Raw genomic sequence first — 27840 nt, 5'->3', positions numbered from 1 at the left:
GGGAGGAGAAGGTAGCAGAGCACTGCACGCGTGTAGCTTTCCAGTGAAAATGATATCGTTTCTGTTAAATAGGGGCTGTGAACAATTCTGATTTGGTGGAGACAGATGTGAAAGCAGAGAGGAACATCTGGAGAATTTTCTGAAACGCCGGTTTGCTGCCGCTGTTACTGCGATCGAAAATCTTCCGGAGGGAAGGCCCCAAAATCCCCGGCTTTGCCTGCTGCTGGCGACCGAGACTGAGGTTGAATCATTCGAATAGAGATGGTGCTCGGTACTTGGTGTCGGAGGGCTGATCGGAGGCTTGAAGTTTTCAGACGATTCAGAGTCGGATTGTGGCCGGCTATGGCAGGGAGTGTTTTCTTTCTTCTCCCGTCTGCGTGAGATGTGGGACATTTGAGTGACTTTGAACTTTTTTACTGTGCCCATGTCCTGTCTTCATCAAGTTATGGTATTGTTGCACTGTTGTAACTATATGTTATAATTATGTGGTTTTGTTAGTTTTCTCAGTCTTGGTCTGTCCTGTGTTTTGTGATATCACACCAGAGGAATATTGTATCATTTCTTAATGCATGCATCACTAAATGACAATAAAAGAGGACTGCATGTCCTCATAATCTAATCTAACATGTGAACTGCCGTCACCCTTCCCCAGCAACAGAGGGCAAAACCGGACACCTTTTTGTGATGCAGGTAGCCAACGGCGAAATATATTGAAAGAGAAAAAGCAAGTCCCAACAATGAAAGCAGCAGACCCTTACGAAAGAGTGGGACAATTCTTGGGAGAAGAAGTGGACAGAAGAGCAAAGGATAGAGGAGACAGATAAGAGGAGGAGGTGGGTTCAGATCAGGGGTGGGATGCTGAGACACCTAGGGAGGGTGAAGAGAAAGTAGAGATGAAAGCAGAGGTTCAGCAAAATAACATTTATAGTACACAGAAAGGTGTGGGGAAAATGTCCAGCAATATCATGAAGGATCCCACTGGCTCTGCATATAGACTGTCTGCCCCATTCTCATCCGGGAGGGAGGCTACACAGCATTCATGCTAAGCAAGCAGACTCAAAGCCAGTTATTATTTCTAAGCAGTCAGGCTGATCAATACCTCCACCTACTAACCCACCCCTCTACACCCCCACCCCACTACTTTATAATTTCCTGTCAGTCACCTTATGTACAGACACTCCTGTACCAAGTGTTACTTTATGTACCATCAGTCTAGGTATATAAGATAATCCTTTATATTTATATTTATTGTATTTTATTGTGTTATTAATGCTTATTGGTTTTTAGTGCTACTTTGGATCTGGAGTAACAATGATTTTGTTCTGTTTTACACTTGTGTACTGAAGAATAACAATAAATACTCCTGAAATTTTAATCTTGAATAAAAAATTCCTTCCTGAAGCTTTTGAAAATGAGGAAGTGAGACCACTGAATCCACAAAACTCTGCATCTTCGCAGATCATAAGACCATAAGGTATATGAGCCGAATTAGGCCATTTGGCACATCCAGTCTGCCCCACCATGTCATCGTGGCTGATCCAGTTTTCCACTCAGCCCCAATTTTCTGCCTTCTCCTCATATCCCTTCATGCCCCGACCAGTCAAGAATCTATCAACCTCTGCCTTAAACATACATAAAGAGTTGGCCTCCACAGCTGCCTTTGGCAATGAATTCCACAGATTCACCACTCTCTGGCTAAAGAAATTCCTCCTTATCGCCTTTCTAAAAGGAAAAGGACGCCTCTCTATTCTGAGTCTGTGTCCTCTGGTCTTAGACTCTCCCAGAGTGCCTAAGACTTTTGCTCAGTACTGTAGTAATTTTATATATTGCACTGTACTGCTGCCACAAAAGAAAGCAAATTTAATGACATATGTGAGTGATGATAAACCTGATTCTGATATGGGTCTCTATTGTGGACTGAGAGAAGGAAGAGGGCAGGGAGAGGGGAAATCATGGTTGGGAAAAGGGGAAGGGAGAGTGGAGGGAGCAGGAAGCATCAGAGAGACATTCTGTAATGATCAACAAACCAATTGTTTGGAATCAGAAGACCTTGCTGGAGTCTCTGGGCTGGATGTGACCGCCCCCGTGCCACCCCTCACCCTCTGACACCTGTCTTCTGCCAGCTGTCCCACACCCCTCCCGCAGCGCTCCAGTCTCACCGTTCCCAACATCCTTTGCTCCCACTAGACTTACAAACGCAGGCGTTCACCATCAAAGGAAGAACAGACAACGCTTTGGGCGAACATCCTACTGAACTCGAGTGATTGCGCTAATGCCACTGAAAGAATTGTGGGCGTTTCAGTTCGCAATATTGCTTCAGCGCTGAGAGTGGCTAGGGAAGATGATCTGTGTCACGAGAAGTAGGAGGGGTGAGACAGGGGCCAGAAGGTGATAGGCAGAAGCTTTTTCAATTCCAACACTGATCTGTATGTCCTTAGCATCCCGACAAGGTATGGTCCCACACAAACTAGAAAAATAATACTTCATATTCGAGCTGAGTAATCTACAACCTTCCCTCCTCCCAATTCAGCACCTCTCCTGCCACCTTTACAGGATATCTCTATCACCATCCACACATGTTTGCTTTGTCATCTGAAACCGCTTGTCCTTGATATATGTTACTTTGTTCAATGGGCCACCATTACCGGATAACTCTCCCTCCACCGTTAACGGATATCCCCCCTACTCCATTTCCACTTTGCGCCGAAATCCCTGGCGTGGGATTTGAGCCTTGAAACTTTTGAGTCTGAGATTGCAGAGCTGGGGTGCTGAAATTCATTAAGGGTTTGTTTAATGGGAAGAGTATGTCCCTCTTGCCAAATTGTTCGTTCGATATTAAACCCCTGATCACACCAAACACGTTGATTGCAGAATACCATCAGAAAGACTGAAGGAATGTTCTTTATGCGTTGTACCGTAAACATTGTAACCGGGTGTGTTGCTTTCGATAGGACCGGTCACCCTTCCTGCCCCTATATCGGACTGTATTGATAATCCATAAAAGTAGGACGCTCCCCGGCTATATCCGGATGTGAGTGAATTGGATCCTGGATGGCGGATTACTCAGCCCATTGCATAGGGGTATGGCCAGGGCTCCAGGACTGCTGTTGTTGCTGTGGCAACTCATGTTTTCGGCGTTCGAGAGGGAGACCTGTGGCTATAGGTACTTATTCCCCTTTGGTGGTCACACGGCTATAAGCAGCGGCCTATTGCCTTGGTGAACACTAGAGCTGCGGTTACCTTATTACCTGAGAATCCAGACCTATATACGGGGGGAGGGGTGTATTCGATGCTGTTACTGATACTGTACGAACTAAGGCTCGCCTCTCTATTGGCAAATGACCTCTTCTCCCAGATACAGGTACCCGAAAACATTTTGGTAATTGGTTGTTAAGGGGGAAATTCTATCACGACTTCGTCAGGCAAATTTGCTTTTTGTATTAGGAAGATGTCTCTATTCTGATTGGAAAGGCACAGTAGGAACTTGTCTTGATTGCCCTAGATAGACATCGCAAATACTAGTTGCCAAGCATAAGGAAATCGAGTCCCTTTTAAATCTGGAGTTTCTACGTCCGGCCTAATCCCCTTATAATATCCCCGTTTGGTCAGTTCGGAAACATGATAGTTCACGACGCATAACCATTGACTATCGCCAGATAAATCGGTTTGCCACTCCGCTGGCCACACTGTTCAGACGTTGTAACCTTGATTCAGAACCTTTCTCGCGGGACCGAGATTTATTATGGTGATATTCGTTTGGCTATTGATTTCCCCCTCAGCCCGTTCAGTCCCCTTCTTTTACTGAAGCGATTCTAGTACACCCGCACGATGGTAAGCAATTATTCTGGTATTTTGACGGCAATCTTTACTGTTAGCTAATCAGGATGGGATGGCATCACTCGGGAATTAGAACATCCTATTTTTGCATACGTTGATCCCCTTGAAATTTAATCCGTTAATGGTCACACGCTACGGGTTCCAGAGTACAAGAGTGGGCTGTCTCTAATGGTGTACTGTGGGTCTTCCATGTTCCCCATTATCCTCAGGCGTTGTCCAAGTGCAAAAAGATGTGATTGATACTGATTGGTCCCTGTTGATTACAGAGAGCTATGGGCTGAATGGCCTGTTTCCATGCTGGATGACTCTATGACTCACTTTCCACCATCCACACGTGTCTGCATTACCATTAGAAACCACTTGTCCTTGGCACTGACATTCCTAATGCTAAAGAGGAATCCCACAAACATACATTCGAATAATTTCAATTACTTACCCATAGAAAAAGGAGTAAAGGCATCTCTCTTCACAAACTTCCTATCAAAGTTGGAAGGGTTGCAGCCATTTGGGTTTTCCCATTGAGTTCTGTCATAAAACAGAGGGATCACTGGTGTGCTCTAAGAATATAATTTATAATTTACGTTGTAATACCTTTTGAGAATTATCACTGAAAGTATTTCCACTGGAACAGAATTAACAAATGTGGCAGCTATTCCACACTTCCAGGTACATTTGTACCTTTAACAGATCTCCAGTGTCCTTCACTCTGCCAAGGTCAGCTTCAGAGACACTGACCTCCAGAATTCTCTCTTTGTCGCTTTACACCTCACTCATCTTAAAACTTCTTCTGAAATACTCATTCCTTGCTTCAGCTATGCTGCAATATCTTATTAAGTTGAAAGTGCATTTATTCCTGGTGCTCACTATTTCTGGGTGAGAAAGGCATCCCTCAGGTTTATTTTATTTATCTTTTGAAGTTCAAATCCTCTGTTGTTGAGTGCATGAGGTTCATTGGCACAATGTTAGCAAACCTCTGGATTTCGTGGATCACTGCACAGTGTATGGCGAGTTCTTCTGATCTTCAGTTCTGGAGAACGACTCTCAACCAATCAGTCTGATTATCTCCTCGTGGACTTTTTCAGGAACCCAAGGAACTGGTTAACACACTCAGGAGCAGGGCTATAGCATAGATTCTCACATAGGAACATACGGCAAATCAGATTCTCCTCACCCTGGATCTGTAGATACTTCTTCAATAGCATAGCTCAATGAAGGGTGGTCAAAGTTGTCTCCCTCCCAGCTGCAAACAGGTTGGTTACTGTGAATATCAGGTTGTTTTCATGGAAGTGTGTCTTTGGGTTACCCGATTCTTGTAACAGACCATACAATGATAAAACACAGGAGCATAGTTAGGCCGTTCAGCCTGCTTCCCCAGTTTATTATGACAGATTTATTCTCCCTCTCAACCCCATTCTCCTGCCTTCTCCCTATAGCCTTTCATGCCCTGACTAATCAAGGACCTATCAGCCTCTGCTTTAAATATACCCAATGACTTTGCCTCCACAACAGTCTGTGGTGAAGAATTTTTGTTATATCTATTAATGCTTCTCATTTGTAAACCCCTTCATTCCTGGAATCATCCTGATGAACCACCTCTGGACTCTCCAAATGACAACACATCCTTTCTGAGATATGGGGCCCCAATCTGTTGACAATACCTGCAGTGCAGCCTGACCTGTGTCTTATAAAGCCTCAGAATTATCTCCTTGCTCTTATATTCTATTCCCCTTAAAATAAATACCAACATTGCATTTGCCTCCTTTACCACAGACTCAACCTGTAAATTGACCTGGGAGTCCCAAGTCCCTCTGCACCTCTGATGTTTGAACCTTCTCCCCATTTAGAGAATAGTCCACCCTATTGTTCCTTTTAACAAAATATATTACCATACATTTCCAAACACTGTATTCTATCTGCGACATTTTTGCCCTTTCTTCCACTATGTCGAAGGCCTGCTTCTACTGTATTGCTTCCTCAGCATTACCTAACCTTCCACCTATCTTCATATCTTCCAGAACTTTGCCACAATGCCATCAATACCATTATCCAATGTGAAAAGCAGCAGTCCCAATAGTGACCCCTAAAGAACACCACTATTCACAGACAGCCAACCAGAAAAGGGCCCCTTTCTTCCCACTCGCTGACTCCTGCCTATAAGCCCTTCTACTACACAAAATGCACTATAAAAATCTAGAAATATTTTTAAAATTTAATCTGCTGTTAATGTTAATTATAGTTGGTCATAGATACATATTACCATTCTTGTTCTGATCAGGAATGTATTGTCTGAAAGGACAGGTCCCACTGAGTCTAAAGGGTCATATCTGACCTATCTGTGTCAAACAACTGGTTATACAAAATGGTGGTTTATTAGCAGACCAGTGGAGAATAGTTTTCAGGCAGAAATTCACTGGATAATATTTTAAGCAATGAAGATTACTTTGCAAGTAGCTGTCATTCAATTCACTTCTATAAGATTATATATGCTAATCTGCTCAGGAATGCATGACTGAACACACTGGTCCATCTGAGCCTAAAGGCAAATACTATTTAAGTCTGCTGGAACTTCTTGTAACTGAACTACAAACCCCATTTCCAGAAAAGTTGGGATATTTTCCAAAATGCAATAAAAACAAAAATCTGTGATATGTTAATTCACATGAACCTTTACTTAACTGACAAAAGTACAAAGAAAAGATTTTCAATAGTTTTACTGACCAACTTAATTGTATTTTGTAAACATACACAAATTTAGAATTTGATGGCTGCAACACACTCAACAAAAGTTGGGACAGAGGCATGTTTATCATTGTGTTACATCACCTTTCCTTTTAATAACACTTTTTAATTGTTTTGGAACTGAGGATACTAATTGTAGTAAATTTGCAATTGGAAATTTTGTCCATTCTTGCTTGATATAAGACTTTAGCTGCTCAACAGTCCGTGGTCTCCGTTGTATGATTCTCCGCTTCATGATGCGCCACACATTTTTATAGGAGATAGATCTGGACTGGCAGCAGGCCAGTCAAGCAAATGCACTCTGTGTCTACAAAGCCACGCTGTTGTAGCCCGTGCAGAATGTGGTCTGGCATTGTCCTGCTGAAATAAGCATGGACATCCCGGGAAGAGACGTCACCTTGATGGCAATGTATGTCTCTCTAAAATCCTAATATATGCCTCAGAGTCAATGGTACCTTCACATACATGCAACTTACCCATACCGTGGGCACTGATGCACCCCCATACCATCAAAGATGCTGGCTTTTGCACCTTTCGCTGATAACAATCTGGATGGTCGTTTTCATCTTTGGCACGGAGAACTTGCCTGTTTTTTCCCGAAAACTAGCTGAAATGTGGACTCATCTGACCACAGCACACGGTTCCACAGTCTTTCGGTCCATGAGCTCGGGCCCAGAGAACTCGCCGGCGTTTCTGCACAGAGTTGATGTATGGCTTCCTCCTTGTGTAATACAGTTTCAAGTTGCATTTCTGGATGCAGCGACGGACTGTGTTGAGTGACAATGGTTTTCCAAAGTACTCCCAAGCCCAGGTGGCTATAATTGTCACAGTAGCATGACAGTTTCTTAGACAGTGCCACCTGAGGGCTCGAAGATCACGCGCATTCAACAGTGGTTTCCAACCTTGCCCTTTACGCACTGAGATGTCTCTGAATTCTCTGAATCTTTTCACAATATTATGTACTGTAGATGTTGAAAGACCTAAATTCTCTGCAGTCTTGCATTGAGAAATGTTCCTTTTGAACTGACTAACAACTCTCTCACAAATTTTGGCACAAAGGGGTGAGCCACGACCCATCCTTGCTTACAAAGACTGAGCCTTTGATGGACACTACTTTTGTACCCAGTCATGATACCTCACCTGCTGCCAATTAGCCTGCGTAATGTGGAGTCTTCCAAACCGGTGTTACTAGAATATTCTGTGCACTTTTCAATCTTATTTTAACTCTGTCCCAACTTTTGTTGAGTGTGTTGCAGCCATCAAATTTTAAATTTGTGTATATTTACGAAATACAATTAAGTTGGTCAGTAAAACTATTGAAAATCTTTTCTTTGTACTTTTGTCAGTTAAATAAAGGTCCACGTGAATTAACATATCACAGATTTTTGTTTTTATTGCACTATGGAAAATATCCCAACTTTTCTGGAAATGGGGTTTGTATTATTGAAATATGTTTGTGCTTCTGGTGAATGATAAGATTTACCTGTCCCATTGAAAACATTCAGCTTGCTGGTTCTCAATTCACTCTCCTCACCAATGCGATGAACTTTTCATCATCGTAATCAAATTTATCTCTAAAAACCATGGAGCAGGTAGTATTGCCCACAGCAGCATTTAACTGAATGGATTAACTTCTTGACCTACAGAAATACAGATCATTTACAAGTTAGTGACAACGCTAAATACCACCTCACTCATGTTAAATACCCTGAATAGACTCTTTTATGAATGTCTGGCTCTTGACTTTGGTGGCAGCTTTTAGGTTAAAGACACAAACCCAATGGTCATTTACCGCTCAGCAAGAGGCGGAGCAAACACACAATAATGGACCAATGTGTTTTTTTCTGGAATGTGAATTTCTGGTACTCATTAATGCACAACTGGAATTAGTCTGCAGACTCACCTTTATGCGATTCAAGCAATTTTATCAGGAAGTGGGCTTCTTCAATGATTTTATCTTCTACAGTTCTCTTGCCCATCCCAAAGTCCCTAAGGTAGACATGGTGAACCTTCACTTTTGCTTCCAGGATTCCCCATAATCTAAAAGGATACCTATAATTAAATCCATTAATGTGAGAACCTCCCAGTGCAATCTACTAGATAAATTAAACATAGCATCAGTTTTAATTGGCAAACTTTAGATGGACAACAGTGAACCAAGAATGAAGCCTTACCTTTAATGCAGCCACTCTCATGACCCTGGATCTCAAAAGCACTCAGCACCCAGGAGTATTTGTTGAAGTGTAGTCAATTTTATAGTGTGGGAAATATGCCTGCTAACGTATTGAATCTGAGCAGTGCCACAACAACAATCTCTTGCTCAACATCAGTGATACCAAGGAGCTGATTATTGACTTCAAGAGGAGGAAACCAGTGGTCTGTGAACCAGTCCTCATCAGTGGATCAGAGGTAGAGAGGGTCAGCAACTTTAAATTCCTCAGAGACATCAGTTCAGAGGATATGCGCTGAGCCCAACACATAAGTGCAATTACGAAGAAATTACGGCAGTGCCTCCACTTTCTGAGGAGTTTGTGAAGATTCAGCATGACATCTAAAATGGTGACAAACTGTTATTGATGTGTAGCGGAAAGTATATCAGCCAGCTGTATCACAGTCTTATCTGGAAACACTAATGCAAATGAACAGAAAATCCTACAAAAATTAGTGGCCAAGGCTCTATACATCAGAAGTAACAGCCTCACCACCATTGACTAGATCAACACAGAGCGTTGTCGCAGACAATGAGCATCCATCATCAGGGACACCACCAGCCAGGTCATGCTGTCTTCACATTGCTGCCATCAGCAAGAAAGTACAGCAGCCTCACGACGCATACCAACAGGTTCAGGATCAGTTATTGCCCGTCAGCTCTTGAACTGAAAGTGATAACATCACTCAACTTCACTTGACCCATCACTGAATTGTACCTGCAACCAATGGACTCATTTTCAACAACGCTTCATCTCACGTTTTCATTCAGTATTGCTTATTTATAAATAAACTGTATTTCATTGGTTTTGGACGTAACTCAACTTTTTACAAATGACTGGTTATGAGACCAGAAGGACTAGGGGCAGGATTAGGTCATTTGGCCCATCGAGTCTGCACTGCCATTTGATCATGGCTGTTCGATTTTCCCTCGCAGCATCAATCTCCTGCCTTCTCCCCATACCCTTTCAGGCCCCAACTAATCAAGAATTTTTTAACCTCTGCCTTCAACATACCCAATGACCTGGCCTCCAGAACGACCTGTGGCATTGAATTTCAAAGGTTCACGACTCTCTGCCTGGAGAAATTCCTCTTCATCTTTGTTCTCAAAAGGACGTCCCTTTATTCAGAGACTTTGGTTTTAGGCTCCTCTATCGTAGGAACTATCTACTCCACATGCACTCGAGGACTTTCTACATTCTATAGGTCTCATGGGGTCACCCTTCATTCTTTTAATTCCGGTGAGTACAGGCCCAGACCCATCAAACGCTCCTCATATGACAAGCCTTTCAATCCAGGAATCATTTTGATGAACCACTTTTGAACCCTCTCCAATGTCAGCACATCCTTTCTTATGTAACGCCCTGGGAAAGGTTTCACTGCTAATGTACTGGTTTCTCTGTAGCAGCAGTGTTTCGGTTATGATGAGAAGTAATGGGGGCTTGGAATGTGCCCTGTCCAGTGAGGGGAGTGTCTTATCTTGTTGTGTGCCCAAGAGTGAGGAATTTGCAGTCTTTTGTTCGGCGAAAGTAGAAGAGAGAAGACACGAGAAGGGAGAGGTCGTAGCCTGCAGGACGGAGTGGACTTGGAATAAGGGGCTGGGAGTCGATGTAGGACCAAGGGATGGGAGATCATGAACAGTGAGTACAGCAGGGGGACTGAGTACACAGCCTTGTGCGGCACCGGTGCTCTGGGTGATTGTAGAGGAGAGCTTGTCCACTATTTTTACAGCCTGAGTCCTGTCTGTGAGGAAGTTGAAGATCCAGCTGCAGATCTGAGTGCTAAGGCCCGGGTTCCAGAGCTTAGGAATCAGTTTGTTTGGAATGATGGTATTAAAGGCAGAGCTGTAGTCAATGAAAAGGAGCCTTATGTATGCGTATTTATTCTCCAGGTGTTCTAAGGAGGAATATAGGGCCAGAGAGATGGCATCTGCCATTGACCTGCTGTTCCAATAGGCGAACTGCAAAGCATCGAGGTTGACCAGTAGGCTGTGGTTGGTGTGTGCCATAACCAATCGCTCGAAGCACTTCATAGCAATTGATGTCAGAGCCACAGGTCAATAGTTATAGTTGATAGTCGATAGTAGATAGATAGTACCGTCTAATATGTCATGGTACTGACTTGAAACAGGGTAACACATCACACAGCATTCACACGTTTGGCGTCGCCATAGACTGTCTTCCCTAGACTAATGCTGCCAGCCAAACGTGAGAGTTACACTTAGATAAGGGGCTTAAAACTGTTCACAGTACTCCAAGTGTGGCCTCACCAGCGATTTATAAAGCCTCAAAATTACATCCTTGCTTTTATATTCAAGTCCTTGTGAAATGAATGCTAACATCGTATTGGCCTTCCTCACCACTGACTCAGCCTGCAAATTATCCTTTAGGAATCATGTACAAGGGGTCCCAAATGCCTTTCCACCTCTCCACTTGGAAAATAGTCTACAATTTTATTTTTTCTACCAAAGTGCTGACGATACACTTCCTGACATTGTATTCCAATTGCCACTTTTTTGCCCATCTCCTAAGTCCCTCTGTAGCTTTTCTACTTCCGCAAAACTACCTGCCCCTCCACCTATCTTCATATCATCTTCAAACTTTGCAGCAAAGCCATCACTTCCATCATTGCTATCATTCACATACAGTATCACGTAAATTGAGTCGGTCCCAACACAGACCCCTGTGGAAAACCACTAGTCACTGGCAGCCAGTCAGATATGGCTCCCTTTATTCCCTCTCACTGCCTCCTGCCTTTCAGCTATTCTGTTGTCCATGCCCTTATTTTGCTTGTAGCATCATAGGATAAGCAGCTTCATGTGTGGCAATTTATCAAACGGCTTCTGAAAATCCAAGAAAATGACAGCCACTGTCTCTCCTATGTCCACCCTGCTTGTTATTTCCTCTGATAACTCTAACAGATTTATCGGGCTGGATTTCCCTTCAGAAACCATACTGACTTTGACTTGTTTTATCATTGAATGGCAGAGCATAGTTGAAATGGCCTAATTCTGCTCCTATGTCTTAGAACAAGTAAATGTCCCATATTGTCAATACCAGAGTGTCATAACAGTTACAAGTCCCTTGTCATCAATTAAGCTACTTTGTAATCATTATGACATTGTAACAGTCCAATTGTGCATAGTACGTTGGACAGTGATTTGAATTAACCAGAGTGAGGAGTTTGAATCTCAGCATGGTCACTGAGGGGTTAAATTCCAACTACATCAATAAATCTGAAATGCTATAAAGAGAGGAACCTGCAATTTATGAGTTGGTGTGGGGCATACCTGCTGTTGTTTTGACATGGACACACCAATAAAGCTCCTTGGATCATTTGTAACTAGTTTATCAAGGTTTTGATGACCCCACAAATTAATCTGCTCAGGAATTTGTAACTGAACAGACTGGTCCCTCTGAGTCATAATGCAAATCCCATTTAAGTCTTCTGGGACTTGTTGCAACTGAACTATTATTGAAATATGTTTGCTCTTCTGGTGAACGATAAGATTTACCTGGCCCATTGAAAATATTCAACTTGTTGGTTCTCCATTCACTCTCTTCACCAAAGCGATGAGCCTTTCATTATCGTAATTAAATCTATCTCCAAAAACTATGGAACAGATGATATTGGCCACAGCAGCATTCAGTTCATTGGTTGGATTAAATTCTTGGCCCATAGAAATGCAGATCATTCCAATTAGTGAAATGCTGAATACCACCTGTCTCTTTATTCAGCAGCCTGAATAGTCTCTTTTATGAAGGTTTGATTATTGACTTCAGACTTCAAACGCTCCCCATATGACAAGCCTTTCAAACTCGGAATCATTTTCATGAACCTCTTTTGAACCCTCTCCATTGTCAGCGCATCCTTTCTTAGATAAGGGCCCTAAAACTGTTCACAGTACTCCAAATTAGGCCTCAGCAGTGTTTTATAAAGCCGCAGCATTACATCCTTGCTTTTATATTCAAGTCCTCTTGAAATGAATGCTAACATCCTATTTGCCTTCCTCACTAGTGACTCAACCTGCAAGTTATCCTTTAGTAATTGTGCACAAGGAGCCCAAATCCCTTTGTACCCCTCCAGTCAGAAAATAGTCTATGATCTTATTTCTTCTACCAAAGTGATGATCATACACTTCCTGACAATATATTCCATCTGGCACTTTTTTGCCCATTCTCTAAGCTAAGTCCTTCTGTCACCTCTCTGCTTCCTCAAAACTACCCGCCCCTCCACCTACCTTCATATGGTCCGCAAACTTTGCTAACCGGCAGTCAGCCAGAATAGGATCCCTTTATCCCCACTCCCAGTTTCCTGCCGACCCGCCAATGCTCGACGCATGCGAGTAACTTCCCCGTAATTCCATCGACTCTTATCTTGCTAAGCAGCCTCATGTGCGGCACCTTCTGTCAAAGGCCTTCTGAAAATCCAAGTACACCATGTTTACTGCATCTCCTTAGTCTACACTGCTTGTAATATCCTCAAATAATTGCAGTAGGTTTGTCAGGCAGCATTTTCCTTTCAGGAAACCATGCTAGCTTTGGTCTATCTTGTCATGTGCCTCCAGGTACTCCGTAATCTCATCTCTAACAATCGATTCCAACAACTTCCCAACCACTGATGCCTGGCTAGCAGGTCTATAGTATCCTTTCCGTTGCCTCCTACTCTTCTTAAATAGTGGAGTAACATTTGCAATTTTCCAGTCACCAAGTACAATGCCAGAATCTTATCAATTGTTGAAAGATCATCGTTGATGCCTCCACAATCTCTCCAGCTACTTCCTTCAGAACCTACGGGTGCACTCCATCAGGTCCAGGAAATTTACCCACTCTCAGACCATTAAGCTTCCTGAGCACATACTCAGTCGTAATTTTCACTGCACAAACTTCACTTCCCTGACGCTCTTGAATGTCTGAGATACTGCAGATGTCTTCCACCGTGAATACTGATGCAAAATATGCATTCAGTTCCTCTGCCTCCTCTGCATTTCTCATTACAAAATTGGTCCTATATCTACCCTCGATTCTCTTTTTACCATTTATATAGCTAAAATAGAAGGGGAATAATGATGTTGCCTTTCACATCTCTTTCATGTCTTTCTCCTCCATCTTAAAATATTGGCATCTAGTTTTATATTCCCGTAAACCATGGAAAAGTATTTATCTATTCACCATATATATGCATTTCATGAGATTAAGGGTGCAATGGTAACGTAGCAGTTAACGCAATCTGATTACAGCTTGGGCTGTCAGAGATCTGAGTTAAATTCCAGCGTTGGTTGTAAGGACTCTGTACATCCAGCTCTGGATGCTCCTGTTTCCTCGCATGGGTTAGCTGGTGACTTGGTTATTTTAAAATTACTTTGATTAGTCTAATGGTTGCTGAGCCACGAGGCTCATTGGGGCAGAAAAACCCATCCTGTGCGGTATCTCTAAATGAAGAGATAGACGGGAGGGTGGGGGTGGGATTGAGAGAGATGGGTGTGGTGGTGGGTGAGAGAGATGGGGTATAGGTTCCCCAGCTATTATAGAGCCCAATAGCCAAGAGTAAGAATGACCTCATCTAGCGCTGTTTGGAGCAGCGCAGTTGTCTTAGTCTATTATTAAAGTGCTCCTCTGTTCAACCAAGGTGGTATGCGGAGGGTGAGAAACATTGCCCAGAATTTCCAGAATCTTCCGTAGGGTCCTTTGTTGTACCGCAGCCTCCAATGTTTTCCAGTATGACTCTTATAACACAGCTAGCCTTTCCAATCAGTTTATTTAGCCTGTTGGCTTCACCACTGTTGTTGCCATTGTCCCAGCACAGCACCGCACAGAAGATTATACTGGCAACAATAGACTGGTAGAACATGTGTAGGAGAGGCCTGCATACCAGCAAACGACTCATCTCCTCAGAACGTAGAGGCGATTCTGGTCCTTCTTGTATGCAGCCTCTGTGTGCACCCCCAATCACTTCTAGGTTCTGACCACATCTACATCCTCACCATCAAAAGTTACAGGGAGCAGTGCAGGCTTAGTCTTCCTAAAGTCCATCACCATCTCCTTTGTCTTACTGATGTTGAGCTGCAAATGACTCAGCTTGTACCATTTGACAAAGTCCTCCACCAGGGCCCTGTATTCATCCTCCGGGTCCTCCCTTTATACACCCAACTATTGCGGAGCATTCAGAGAATTCTTTCAGATGACATGAATCATTGTTGTATTTAAGGTGTGAGGTGTACAGGGGAAACAGAAAGGGAGCCAATACAGTCCCCAGTGGGGCCACAGTGCTGCTTATAGCCATATCAGACACACAGTTCTGATCGCACAAACGGTGGTCTGCCAGTCATGTAGTCCATTATCCAGGATACAATGCAAGTGCCAATGGAGACTGTGCCAAACAGTTTCTAACTAGAGTCAGTCGTGCACTTGTATGACTGTTGGACACTACACCATGCTTAGAGCAAAGTTTTAAAAATAGCGTCAGCTGTGTGTGTTTGTGTTCAAAAAGTAGTGAATTTTGTCACTGATAGTTATCAAGTAATAAACTGTTGGACAACTCAGAATTGTTTTGATCACTGTGGTTTCAATCTCGGACGTACAAATGCCAGATATGGCTGAAAGTAAAACCAAAACAATTTTGCAACTTTAAAAAAATAGGACCTATGAAGATTCGAAAGTATTGACAATCATCTTGAATATTGCAATGATAATGAAGATTTGGAGGAAGCAATCATCAAAGATTATATAAAGGCAATACATTTTCTGCACTGGGTGCTTGTGCTGACTTTGTTGAGGTACAATCAATCAAAAAAGCACCGCAGGTACACTGGATTGACTCCTCCATTGATAGCCATAAGGAACTAATCCAGAATTTTATAGACTGTTTCAATATTGGGAGCATTTCAATTTGTTCTGTATTTGTCAATGTGGAACAGAAAGTGAGATTGTGAACTTGGCGGGAGCAGAGGATTCTGGGAATTGCAAGGGTGGAGTGATGCAGGAGGGATAAGACCATAATATCATAAGATATAAGAGCAGAAGTAGGACATTTGGCCCATCGGGTCTGCTCCGCCATTCAATCATGGGCTGATCCAATTCTTCCAGTCATCCCCACTCCCCTGCTTTCACCCCATACCCTTTGATGCCCTGGCTAACCAAGAACCTATCTATCTCTGCCTTAAATACACCCAATGACTTGGCCTCCACTGTTGCTCATGACAACAAATTCCACACATTTACCACCCTCTGACTAAAGTAATTTTCTACATCTCAGTTCTAAAAGGACGTCCTTCAATCCTGAAGTCATGCCCTCTTGTCCTAGAATCCCTTACCATGGGAAATAACTTTGCTATATCTAATCTGTTCAGGCCTTTTAACATTCAGAATGTTTCCATGAGATTCCCTCCCCCACCCCCCATTCTCCTGAACTCCAGGGAATACAGCCCAAGAGCTGCCAGACGTTCCTCGTATGGGAACACTTTCATTCCCGAAATCATTCTTGTGAATCTTCTCTGAACCAACTTGAATGTCAGTATATCCTTTCTACAACAAGGAGCCCTCACTCAGAAAGCTCAGAAAAATAGAGGGCTAGGGGTAATCCTAGGTAATTTCTAAAGTAACTACATGTTCGGTACAGCATTGTGGGCCGAAGGATTTGGATTGTGCTGTAGGTTTGTTATGTTTCTAAGTTTCTACATCTGCAGCATGCTACCACCCATGATGGACCCCCTAAAATTTGCCTACCCACACAACAGATCGACAGATGACACAATAGCCACAGCTCTACACACCGTCCTTACACAACTGGAGAAGAAGGATGCTTATTGGAGAATGCTGTTCTTGGACTACAGTCCAACATTCAACACCATAATTCCTTCCAGGATCGACAAGAAGCTCAGAGATCTTGGCCTTGACCCTGCCTTTGTGCAGCTGGATCCTGGACTTCCTGTCAGATCGCCGGCGGGTGGTAAGAGAGGGCTCCCTCACCTCTGACCCTCAACACAGGTGCCCTCAGGGCTGTGTCCTGAGCCCCCTCCTTTACTCTCTGTATACCCATGACTGTATAGACACCCACAGCTCCAATCTGCTCATTAAATTTGCTGAGGATACTACACAGATTGGCCAATTGCAAATAATAACGAAGCAGCTTACTGAGAGGAAGTCATCACCATGACACAGTGCTGTCAAGAAAACAACCTCTCACTCAATGTCGTAAAAACACTGGTTGTGGACTACAGAAAGAATGGAGACAGGCTAGCCCCTATTGACATCAATGGATCTGGGGTTGAGGGGGCGAACAGCTTTAAGTTCCTCGGCATAAACATCACCGCGGATCTCACGTGGTCTGTACAAACCGGCTGTGTGGTTAAAAAAAACGCACAGCAACGCCTCTTTCATCTAGCATAGTTGAAGAAGTTTGGCATGGTCCCCCAAATCCTAAGAACTTTCTACAGGGGGACAATTGACAGCATCCTGACTGGCTGCATCACTGCCTGGTATGGGGACGGTACTTACCCCAATCACAGGACCCTGCAGAGAGTGGTGCGGACAGCCCTGCACATATGTAGATGTGAATGTCCCACTATTCAGGACATTTACAAAGACAGGTGCGTAAAAAGGGCCCGAAGGATTATTGGAGACCCGAGTCACCCCAACCACAAACTGTTCCAGCTGCTACAATCCAGGAAACGGTACCGCAGCATAAAAGCCAGGACCAACAGGCTCCGGGGCAGCGTCTTCCACCAGGCCATCAGACTGGTTAATTCATGCTGACACAACTGTATTTCTATGTTGTTGTTGGACGTACTATTTATTAAAAATTACTATAAATTGCACATTGCACATTTAGATGGAGATGTAACGTTAAGATTTTACTCCTGGTGTATATGAAGGATGAAAGTAATAAAGTCAAGTCAATTCAATTCGATGTGTCCCAATTAACTGCAATCAACTGTGTATAAAATGTTCCCTCAAGGCTTTTCCCCCAGAGGGTTCTTTTACTTTAAACTCTCTAATCAGTTCTGGTTCATTGCATAACACCCACTCCAGAACAGCTGATACTCTAGTGGGCTCAGGCAGGAGCTGCTCTAAAAATCCATCTCATAGGCATTCTAGAAATTCCTCCTCCTTGAGTTCAGCACCAACTGGATTTTCCCCAGTCTACCAGAATATTGAAATTCCCCATGACTGTGTAATATTGCCCTTTTGGCGTGCATTTTTTAATCTCCCGTTGTAATTTGTAGACCACATCAAAACTACTGTTTGATCGGTATACAACTCCCAACACGGTCTTTTTTACCTTGCAGTTCCCCACAACGATTCAACACCATCATTTCTATGTCATCTCTTTCTAATAATTTGACTTCATTTTTGCCAACAGAGCTACACCACCCCTTGTGCTTACTTCCCTGTCCTTTTGATACAACGTGTATCCTTAGACGTTAAGCTCCCAGCTGTAATATTCTTTCAGCCGTGGTTCATTGATACATACAGCATTATGCACGCCAATCTGTAACTGTGCTATAAATCCATTTACCTTATGCCATATACTGCACTCATTCAAATATAATAACTTCAGTCTGTCCTGTATTCACACTATTGAATTTGTCCACCTTTTACATTGCAACCCATCCTGTTGATTGCCCTATCATCAGTCTCTGCTTGCTGGGAGTCTATTTTTTTTACAAAAGTATAAAAGTTTATTTACATCACATGTGCGCAAGGTGCAGACAGTTGGTATTTTCAAGACAGTAAGTACACTCAGATTAAAATATGGCTACAGCCATCTATAAAATAGTCAATACCCTGAGGGGCCCACCGCTCCCGGAAGTCCCCCAATATGCTATCTTGGCCAGGCCCAGGACCAAGCCCACCAGGAGATCCTCCTCACGCCCCGCCCCCTTCCGAACTGGGTGCCCGTATGAGGAGCGCGGGACTAAAGTGCAGCCAGAACCTCAGCCGCAGCCCCTTGAGAAACTGAAAGAGGGTCTGCAACCTCTCACATTCTGTGTAAGCCTGGTACACTGACTCCTGCCGCCGCCCACAGAATGGACAGGTCGCCGGGGTGTCAGTGAACTTGCTCGACGTCTCAATACACAGTGTCTTCGTATCTTCAGCACTATCACTCCAGTTCCCATCTTCTGGCAGACAGAGAGTAACTTACGAGATACTTCACCTCACCCAAGCCTGATCTCGCCTAAGCCTGATGAGCCAAATCCACTCTAAACACTCAAAAGAATGGCCTCTCCGCTTGCATTTGCTGTATTTTTATTGGCCCTTTCTAATAAATCCTCCTGTCGATTGTCCGCTCCCCAACCCAGACAAGCTCTGTGGTCCTGACTGAAAGATAGTTATTTTTATGCACTCCCTCATGTTGACTACCCAACTCAAACACGAGAAAACCTGCGGATACTGAAATCCAAAGCAACACACACAAAATGCTGGAGGAACTCAGCGGGTCAGGCAGCATCTACGGAGAAGATCCTTCTAGCCTGAAATATCGACTATTGCTCCTTTACACAGATGCTGACTGACCCGTTAAGTTCCTCCAGCATTTTGAATGTGTTGCTTACTTATTTACTTTTTTGTATATGTACATTTTGTTAGCTTTGGAATATTGGCTGTTTGCAAACATTGTGTGTAGTTTTTTTTTATTTGTTCCACTATAAATGCCTGCAAGATTAAATTTTCTGGTGATATTTATGGGCTTTGATAATTAATTTATTTTCAACTTTTTTCCCTCTTTGACTAAGTTCACCATCCTAGCTTTTATTATCACGCTATCCTTTCCTTCCTCCTTCCTGGAACAGCTCCCTCAAGTCAGAGCTCAACTTGTTCGTTTACAGCTGCCCCCAGTAAACTTTCCCCGTCGCCAGTCTATTAATGGCCTTTATAAATACTTGCAGAAGAACTCGGCCCCATTACTTCTTAGTCCTGATGAAAGGCATCGGCCCGAAACATCGACTGTTTATTCCCCTCCCCAGATGCTGCTTGACTCGCTGAGTTCCTCCATCATTGTGTGCGTGCGTGTTGCTAACGACCTGCAGAATATTTTCTGTTTATGCCAGAGAGAAGGTTGCGTGCAAATTCTGAATAGGTTGGCGTTCACTCTATAGATTAGAGAGTTGTCCCTGCAGATTAGAGGATGGCAAATCTGGCTCCACTATTTTTAAAAAAAGGAAAGCGAGAGAAAGCAGGGGAACTAAACACCCGTTGCAATTGAATGCAAGACATATTGCTGGACTTTATTGCAAAATTATTATAATCACTGCCATTCTGTTATTTGATGCGAGTTGTTGTATGTATTGTATCTATTATTGCTCTGCACTGCATCCTGATCACTCCGAGTTTCAAGCGAGCATGGGATTTAATTGCACCCTGGTGTACGAGACAATGAACTGAATTGTCATCTGAGATTCAGGTGACGCTTGGAAAATGTTCATGCGTTGAAACTAAATCAGGGTGGATTTCAAGGTGACAATGTTTCCCTTTCTTTTCTCTGCATGGGAAAACCTTTTACCAAGTCCAACCCTCCGCCACCCACACTGCAAGTTAAATTGGACGGGCTCTTCCCCTTTTCCGGAGAAGGGCGTCTTATCTGAAGAAGTAACTCAATTCCACACAGAGATGAACCAGCTGAACTTTTGCAGTGTGTTTTGCATTTGTCTGATATTCTATTTTTTCTGTGGACAGTTACTGACCAAAGATCCCTGAAAAATCCAGGATTCAAAGGTTTCGTCCGCACTATATCAGTAGAAAACCGTCAATAGACAAATACCTTACAGCAGAACAGAACATTATAGGCACAGTTTGCACTGAAAACGTAACCACGTTGACGTCAAACACGTTTCAAGCCAGATACTCCACTTCTCACCTGGACACTGGAACATTTGCTGCACTTTTTCCAGAACATTCTGTTTCATGTGCAGGAAAAGCGGTTGACGCTTCATTTCCTGGAGACACACAATGCTGCTTGTTCCGAGGCGCACATTATTGATTTCTCATCGGGCACGACAGGCTACAGTTGTTGCTACCGCGACCCGGGGTTAACTTCGCTTCAATTGCCTGGACGAAGCGTTACAGCAGAGCTGAAATTCGCTCCAGGCGTGTCACCTTGTGCCCCGGAACCCTGCTCCTGATTGCTGGAAGAAACCGCAAGTCAAAAGCTGCGGGGAGATGTCGTTCTCCGGTGTTTACTCACTGGATGCCGTTACTTTTGTGCTTCTCTGCGCCCTCGTCGCGTTGTTTCTCGTTTATTTTCGCGCAGGGTCTAAATCTCCTGGAGAGCTCAATTTTCCCCCGGGGCCCACTCCCCTACCGATCATCGGGAACCTGCACCTCCTGGATCTAAAGAAGCCCCACCAAAGTCTCATGGAGGTAAGATCAGCCGGCTCCTGACCAACAGTTGTTGGACATTTTGTATACCAATCCCCCGCGCCTGGGATTGATTTTCCTGCTGTTGTGTTAGTCGCGATTAAATCCGACATTCCAAAAACTACGCCAGGCAAGTTAACAATTCTTTCCCTTCACATCTTCCAAAACCACTTCCCACTTGCAAAAGCACTTGCATACAGGTACTGGCTCTTCTAGATAAAGCTGGGTAGAGTTTCGACATGACGAATTCTTCTCTAAGTATTTATGAAGAGTAAATTAGGGCATTAATAGACTGGAGACGGAGAGAATTTACCGGGAGCCTCTGTAAAGGAGCAAGTCCAGCTCTCACATGCGGGAGCCGAAGCAGGAAGGACAAGAATAATAGGGAAATGAAAACTAGGATGGTGAACTTAGGAAAAAAGAAAAAAAAAGTTGAAAGTAAATTTATTGTCAAAGTTCATATATATCACTACATACTAAATGAGATTCTAACCTTGCAGGTATTCATGGTAAAACAAAGAAATACAATAGAATAAAAAATACACCTGATTAAAAAAAAACTGATTGATAATCAACCAATGTTCCAAGGATGACAAAGTGTGCAAACACAAAAAAAAAGTAACAAGTAATACTGAGAACATGCAACACACATAAAAATTGCTGGTGAACGCAGCAGGCCAGGCAGCATCTATAGGAAGAGGTACATTCAACGTTTCGGACCGAGACCCTTCGTCAGGACTAACTGAAAGAAGAGATTTGAAAGTGGGAGGGGGAGGGGGAGATCCAAAATGATAGGAGAAGACAGGAGGGGGAGGGATGGAGCCAAGAGCTGGACAGTTGTTTGGCAAAAGGGATATGAGAGGGTCATGGGACAGGAGGCCTAAGGAGAAAGAAAAGTGGGAGGGGTGAAGCCCAGAGGATGGGCAAGGGGTATAGTGAGAGGGACAGAGGGAGAAAAAGGAGAGAAAGCTTCATAGGTTCTAACTTATTGAAGTAACGAAACTGCTTCATTTTCACTCCGGCCGTTTCTGGCATGTGTAAATCTGAATGTTTGAACCACAGTTAGCAAAACAGTTCTGACTTGTCTTACTGCTTATTTCTTGTGAACTGTCAAGTGATAATTATCAGAGCATTTTGAGCACAAACACACGCAAATGACGCTAATGAAAAACTTCCCTATAACCATGGTGTACTGTCTACCAGCCACACTAGTCCACAATTGACATTGGCAATTGTCTCCTGTCCCAATGTAGCAGGATAATGTCCCAAATCACGAAGGGAATCTCGGCCCAAAATATCAACTGTTAACCCTTTTCCATAGATGCTGCCTGGGCTGTTGAGTTCCTCCAGCATTTTGTGGGTGTTGCTTTGGATTTCCAGCATCTGCAGATTTTCTAGCATTTGTGTCTGCCTGTCTAACTCTCTCTGTCTCTCCCTCTCTCAATCTCTTCATTTAGAAATACAGCACAGAACATACCCTTCTGGCCCAACAAGCCATATGGTTCAGCAACCAACATATTTGACCCTAGCCTAATCACAAGACAGTTTACAATCGCCAATTAACCTACTAATCCATTTCTTTGGATTGTGGGAGGAAACTAGAACACCCAGAGGAAATCCATGTAGTTGCAGGGAGAACATACAAAGTTTGTACAGATGGTGCTGGAATTTAACTCAGAACACTGATGCCCCAAGCTTGAATAGCATCACAATAACTGCTATTACTGCTCTGGCACCCATAAGATCATGAGGTGCATAGATATGGAGAATAGCCGAAGTCTTCTCCCTAGTTTAAGGGAAACATAAAATTAGATGCCAGTTTGAAAGAGATGGGAAAGGCAATGCCATTATCCCCCTTTCTCCAAGTACATTCATAGAAAAGGATATGGACCTAATGCAGATAGACGACATGGTCAAGTTGACTGAGTTGGGCTGAAGACCCTGTTACTCATAATCTGTCTATGTCCAGTATAACTATTACTCAATGCCCTGTCTAAACCTCACCATGTTTCCCTTAATTTAAGTCACTCATTATAGCCTACATCTGAGATCAAGCTTTATGTTAGCTGATGTATCAGTCCAGATCAATAGTGAGGGCATTGACGTTCAACCATCCTGAATGGTAGAATCAAGTACAGATGTCAGGTAGAGATGGGAGATATATATACCAGGACGTACACTAATGACCACTTCCAATGAAGCAATAATTTCAATGAATATAAAAAACAAGCTTTTAATTGTTTAGTTAACTGTTGATGGAAACCTGTTTCAGCTGTCTGAGAAATATGGTCCGATCTTCAGCATCAAGCTCGGGACAATGAGAGTGGTGGTCCTGACTGGTTACGAGACAGTGAAGGATGCTCTTATCAACCATCCAGATGAATTTGGAGGAAGACCTCACATCCCGATATTTGATGATTTAACACACGGTTATGGTAACTCTCACCATCATTATTATCAACCCTATATTAACATTTAATTGCATCCTCACTGCACTCAGTTCGCTTCTTGATAGAAGTTTGTTATTTTACAGTGATAAACTTAAATGGACCCTGGAAAGAACAAAATTTTCGATTCGTGATAAATCTTCGCAAACTCCCAAAAAGTAGAGTTGCTACCGTGCTTTTGTCATAATTGCTCTTACTTGCTGGTCCCAGGACAGGTCTTCTGAAATGATAACACCAAGGAGTTTAAAGTTTCTGACAGTCTCCACCTCTGATCCCTTGATGAGGACTGACTCATAGACCACTGGTTCGCTCCTTCTGAAGTCAATACTCATCTCCTGGGTCTTGCTGACGTTGAGCAAGAGGTTGTTGTTATGGCACCACGCAGTCTCAGTATGTCAGCAAGCATGTTTCCTACACTATAACAGTGATCATTTCAAAAATTGTTCTTAGTTGTTGAGTGCTTGAGAGATCCAAGGCCGTGAGAGTGGCTGCATTGAAAGTGAGTCTTCATTATTGGTTCACTGTTGTCCAGCTAAAGTTTGCGAATTAAAACTGATGCTACTTTCAGTTTATCTAGCAGATTGCATTGGGAAGTTGTCACATAAATGGATTTAATTATAGGGATCCTATTTGCTTGTGGGGAATCCTGGAAGCAGATGCGAAGGTTCACCATGTCCACCCTACGGGACTTTGGGATGGGCAAGAAAACTGTAGAAGATAAAATCATTGAAGAAGCCCATTTCCTGATAAAATTGCTTGAATCCTGCAAAGGTGAGTCAGCAGACTAATTTCAGATATGCATTAATGAATAAGAGAAATTCATATTCCAGGAAAGAAGACATTGGTCCATCAGTGTGTGTTTGTTCTGTCTTTAGCTAACTGGTAAATGACCATTGGACCTGTGTCTTTAACCTAAACACTGCCACCAATATCAAGAGCCAGACATTCATAAAAGAGACCATTCAGGGTGCTATTCAGCATTGTCACTAATTTGGAATAATCTGCATTTCTATAGGCCAAGAATTTAATCCAACCATTCAGTTAAATGCTGCCGTGGCCAATATCATCTGTTCCATAGTTTTTGGGGACAGATTTGAATACGATGATGAAAGGTTCGTCACTTTAGTGAAGAGAGTAAATAAGAACATTCAGCTTGCTGGTTCTCCTATGGTTCAGGTAAATCTTATTGTTCACCAGAAGTGCAAACATATTTCAATAATTGTTCAGTTGTAACAAGTCCCAGCAGACTTAAATGGGATTTGCCCATAGACTCAGAGGGACCTGTCCTTTTGGACACACATTCCTGATCAGAATAACAATGGTAATATAAATTTATGACCAACTGTAATTAACATTAATACAACAATAGATTTTAACAATTATTTCTAATTTTTAAAAAAATTCTCTACTACCTGTAGATTTCAGGTATTGACTATGAATTGATTGCTTTGATATTGATAGTTATATTTTTATGTTACAGCTTTATAATGCATTTCCCATACTGGGATTTCTTCCTGGTTCACACAAGAAAATATTGAAAAATGGAAAATTAACGTCTCAGTTTGTCAAAAACTTCATAAATGAAAGCTGTCAGACACTGGATGTAAATGTTCCAAGGAGCTTTATTGATGTGTTCATATTAAAACAGCAGCAGGTACGCTGCACGCCAGCTTATAATTTGCATTTTATCCTTGTTATAGAATTCCCGATTTATTGAGGTACTTGGAATTTAATCCATCAGTGACCAGGGTGAGATTTAAACCCCTGTCTCTGCTTCATTGAAATCACAGGCCAACAGGCTATGCACAACTGGACTGTTAGAATGTCATAATGATTACAATGTCCTCCATTAATGACAGCGGACATGTAATTGTTATGACACTCTGGAGTTCCTCTCCCTTTCCAGTAATATTGGTTGGGATTCAAACATCTACCTCTTGTTCTATGCTTTCTTTACATGAAATGACTGTTACACTTTTGCAATGATTTTACCCTTCCAATGATGTTGGATGATGGTTAAATATCAGCCAAGGCTTCAGGGGAAACAAAGGCAATTCCTCTGGGATCTATCTTCCTTTCCAAACAAGTGGGCAACAAGGTTTTGAGAAGTTAGTGCCTTGGACAGCTCAACACACTTTTGTTTCACCACTGGACAGAGGAAAACCAGTGCTCCATTAATACTTCACTCGCTTGCAGTGCTGTGTTTCTAATTAATTATTTTGGCCCTTTGATTATAGACCCAGGTGAAATACAACACCCTCAGTTTCAAAAGCTCAAAGATCCAAACACTGCTTAATGTTGATAACACTGGACAACAAAGATTTTGCTTCTTGAATACTTTTGGGAGTATCTTATGTATGTTCGGCTGCTGATCATGCAAAACGCCATGATATTTCCCTATCATGGACCATTTTTTTGGGAAATCACCTATATTTATTATTTCAAGACAATTAAAATATTGCTCACAATGTAAGCAGAAAAGTTTTCTATCTTGTCCAGACATGGCTGGGCATGCTTAGACAGGGCAGATGCTGTAAGACAGTGCAGGTTTGAGAAAAACAGGATATGGAGTTTAGAAACAGACAAAAAGGCCACAATGCCTGGGCTATTTAAGTTGAGTGAGCCTCATCTGATACCTCAATCTCAGTTAAATGACCTGGTCAGAGACTTGGGTTTATCAAAGGCAAAAGCAGAATTACTGGGTTCAAGACTGCAAACTTGTAATCTGCTGTCACCATGCACAAAACTTCCCATGAAGGATTTTAATATTTGAGACAGATGTTTCCCAGAATAACTGATTAAGCAAGACATTTATGTTGGTCCTCAAATCAAACAGGTCATCAATAACAGGCAAATCAAAGAACTTCTAGTAGGACTGGAGAATATTGTGTGGAAGACATTCAGGGATGTTGTTGAAAATTTTCTTGGCAACTACAGAGCATCAGACTACGTGCAGTTGGTTGATAACATGCTTTAAGCATACAAAACTATGAAGTGCAACATGTCACTAAAGATTCATATTCTGCATTCCCATTTAGACTTCTTCCCTCTCAATCTTGGTGCTGTCAGTGACGAGCATGGTGATAGGTTTTGCCTGGACATTGTGGTCATGTGAGAAATGGTATCAGCACAACTGGAATCCATCAGTGCTGGCTAATTTTTGTTGGACACAAGCAAGGAGCCTTAGAAATGAAAATCTACGAAAAATATTTTTTGCTTTGTTGAACTATTGCAAAGCATCAGCACCATTATGCAATTAAATGCATTATATTCAATAAAAGTTAATTTCTTGTTGCTCCAAATTCCTACATAGTAGAAGTAGACTGAAATTACATTTCTGTTCAACTTCAAGCGGTCTATCATAAACAGGAAAAATCTTAAGAGTAAGCAAAATATTCAAAAAAATTGTTCAGTGACATTACATTAAATACTCATATTTTAATGTTTATTTTCCTGCAATATAAATAATATTCAAATGACATTGAACAATTATATTTAGAAGTATTAAGACATTAGTCAAAATTAATACAGATTTCAGAATCAGTTTTATTATTACTGACATATATCATAGAATGTGTTGGTTTATGGTAGCAGTATAGTACAATACTAAAATAAGTAAAATATATTAAAATATACAGAACATAAATAAATATAGCAGAATTGATCAAAATATTGAGGGTGGGTTCATGGGTTACTGAAATGTTCAGAAAGCTGATGGCAGAGGAAGAGTTAAGCTATGAGGAGGGTGTGATAGTTCTGGGCCTATACACTGGAGTTTAGAAGACTGAGAGGATCTCATTGAAACCTCTTGAATATTGAAAGGCCCAGATGGAGTGGCCATGGAAAGGATATTTCATGTAATGGGGGACACGATCAGAATACAAGGGTGGTCCTTTATAACAGAGATGAGGTGGAATTTCTTTAGACAGAAGGTGGAGAATCTGTGGAATTCATTGGCACAGTTGGTTGTGGAGGCATAATCCTTGGGTATGCAGGCCTCTCCTTCATATGTTCTACCAGTCTGTTGTTGTCAGTACAAGTAACACACATAAAAGTTGCTGGTGAACACAGCAGGCCAGGCAGCATCTCTAGGAAGAGGTACAGTCGACGTTTCGGGCCGAGACCCTTCGTCAGGACCAACTGAAAGAAGAGCTAGTAAGAGATTTGAAAGTGGGAGGGAGAGGGGGAGATCTGAAATGATAGGAGAAGACAGGAGGGGGAGGGATGGAGCCAAGAGCTGGACAGTTGTTTGGCAA

General features: G+C 42.5%; 1 protein-coding gene across 1 annotated transcript in view; it reads left to right on the top strand.

Moving 5' to 3' along the window:
* LOC134352287 (uncharacterized) overlaps positions 1–27840 on the top strand; it is an 88657-nt gene that overhangs the window by 52412 nt on the left and 8405 nt on the right. Inside the window, exons 10-15 of the mRNA XM_063059576.1 lie at positions 18620–18773; positions 20913–21140; positions 23410–23572; positions 24206–24355; positions 24600–24760; positions 25065–25238. Coding sequence (XP_062915646.1) covers positions 18620–18773; positions 20913–21140; positions 23410–23572; positions 24206–24355; positions 24600–24760; positions 25065–25238 — 1030 coding nt within the window. The remainder of the gene's footprint in view (positions 1–18619; positions 18774–20912; positions 21141–23409; positions 23573–24205; positions 24356–24599; positions 24761–25064; positions 25239–27840) is intronic.

Source organism: Mobula hypostoma, chromosome 9 (assembly GCF_963921235.1).
Source record: "Mobula hypostoma chromosome 9, sMobHyp1.1, whole genome shotgun sequence".
NCBI lineage: Eukaryota > Metazoa > Chordata > Chondrichthyes > Myliobatiformes > Myliobatidae > Mobula > Mobula hypostoma.
The sequence above is the reverse complement of the archived record's forward strand: the minus strand, read 5'-3'. Positions and strand labels throughout refer to the sequence as shown.